This window comes from Alligator sinensis, unplaced genomic scaffold (genome assembly GCF_000455745.1).
Source record: "Alligator sinensis unplaced genomic scaffold, ASM45574v1 scaffold268_1, whole genome shotgun sequence".
In the NCBI taxonomy this organism is placed as follows: domain Eukaryota; kingdom Metazoa; phylum Chordata; order Crocodylia; family Alligatoridae; genus Alligator; species Alligator sinensis.
In genome coordinates this window covers 2670801-2672477 of record NW_005841853.1, presented here as the reverse complement: position 1 = coordinate 2672477, position 1677 = coordinate 2670801, and the positions used below count along the sequence as shown (strand labels likewise).

At 57.6% G+C, this 1677-nt stretch overlaps 1 protein-coding gene across 1 annotated transcript in view; it reads left to right on the top strand.

Moving 5' to 3' along the window:
• The window catches only part of GATA3 (GATA binding protein 3), a 20786-nt gene that overhangs the window by 3014 nt on the left and 16095 nt on the right, over positions 1 to 1677 (top strand). The window contains exon 2 of the mRNA XM_025213306.1: positions 2 to 261. Coding sequence (XP_025069091.1) covers positions 2 to 261 — 260 coding nt within the window. The remainder of the gene's footprint in view (position 1; positions 262 to 1677) is intronic.

Below are 1677 nucleotides of genomic sequence, written 5' to 3'. Positions count from 1 at the left end.
CCACGGGCTCGGCGCGGCAGGACGAGAAGGACTGCGTCAAGTACCAGGTGGCGCTGCCCGACGGCATGAAGCTGGAGTCGTCGCACTCGCGGGGCAGCATGGCCTCGCTGGGGGGCGCCCCGGCCGCGCACCACCCCATCTCGTCCTACCCGCCCTACGTGCCCGAGTACGGCTCCGGACTCTTCCCGCCCAGCAGCCTGCTCGGGGGGTCGCCCACCGGCTTCGGCTGCAAGGCCCGGCCCAAGGCTCGCTCCAGCACAGGTAGGGCTCGGCCCCGCACAGCGCCCGAGCACCGGGCACCCGGCCCGACGGGGCGGCGCGGCTCCAGGAGCGGCCCGGGCTGCCCCACGCACGGCGCGGGGAGGGACGGGGTGTATGGAAGAGGAAGAGGTGTGTGTGTGTGTGTGTGTGTGTATGAGAGAGAAAGAGGGAGAGAGGGTGTGTAGAAGAGATCTCTCTGTGTATGTGAAAGTGCATCTATGTTGCTACAAAGAGTGCAAGAGCCCATGTGTGTATGTGTGAGAGAGAGGGAGGGGGTGTACAGAAAAGATCTGTGTATGTGCGAAGGTGTTATGGAAGAGATCTGTGTGTGTATGAGAGAGAGGGTGTGTAGAAGAGATCTGTGTGTGTGTGAGAAGGTGTGTGGAAGAGATCTGCGTGTGTGTGCGAGAGAGAGAGGGTGTGTAGAAGAGATTTGTGTGTGTGTGAGAAGGTGTGTGGAAGAGATCTGTGTGTGTATGAGAGAGAGGGTGTGTAGAAGAGATCTGTGTGTGTGTGAGAAGGTGTGTGGAAGAGATCTGTGTGTGTGTGCAAGAGAGAGAGGGTGTGTAGAAGAGATCTGTGTGTGTGTGAGAAGGTGTGTGGAAGAGATCTGCGTGTGTGTATGAGAGAGAGGGTGGGAGAAGGTGTCTGGCCTGGAAGAGATCTGTTTCTATGTGACAGTATCCTCTGGAAGAGGTGTATGTGTGTGTGTGTGAGAGAGAGAGAGGGCTGTGTGTGTAAGGGGCCTGATGTGTAAGAGTGTGTATGTAAGAGACTGTGTGTGTGACCTGAGTGTGTGTGGGAGGTGTGTGTAAGGGGTCTGATGTGTGTAAGAGATCTGTGTGTGTATGTGTGTGTGTGAGAGAAAGGGTGTATAATGCGAGGGTGTGTGTCAGATGTGTGTGTATAAGGGGTGTGATGTATAAGTGCATGTGTAAGAGACCTGTGTGTGGGGGGAGGGGTGTGACATGTGTAAGAAACTGTATATAATTGTGTGTGTGTGAGGGAGGGTGAGAGAGGGTGTATGATCTGAGTGTGTGTGTGTGTGTAAGGGCTGTGATGTGTGTAAGAGACGGTGTATGGGCAAGATCTGCATGTGTGTGAGAGAGGATGTATGATCTGAGTGTGCATGAGGGGTGTGTGTGTGTGTGTAAGGGCTGTAATGCATGCAAGAGGCAGTGTCTGGAAGCCTTCCGAGTGCCAGAGGGGGTATGATCCGAGTACGTGTGCGTGAGCCAGAGGGGTGTGTGTAAGAGGTGTGAGGTGTGTGTCACGAGTGTGTGCCGAGGCGTGTGTGGAGGAGACCCGTGCGTGGTGAGGGGCGGCGTGTGCCGGGCTGGGCCTGCGCCGAGGCAGGCGGGGAAGCTCCCAGCGGAGCTGCCCGCAGCCCCGTCCCGCCCCGTCCCGCCCGGCCCC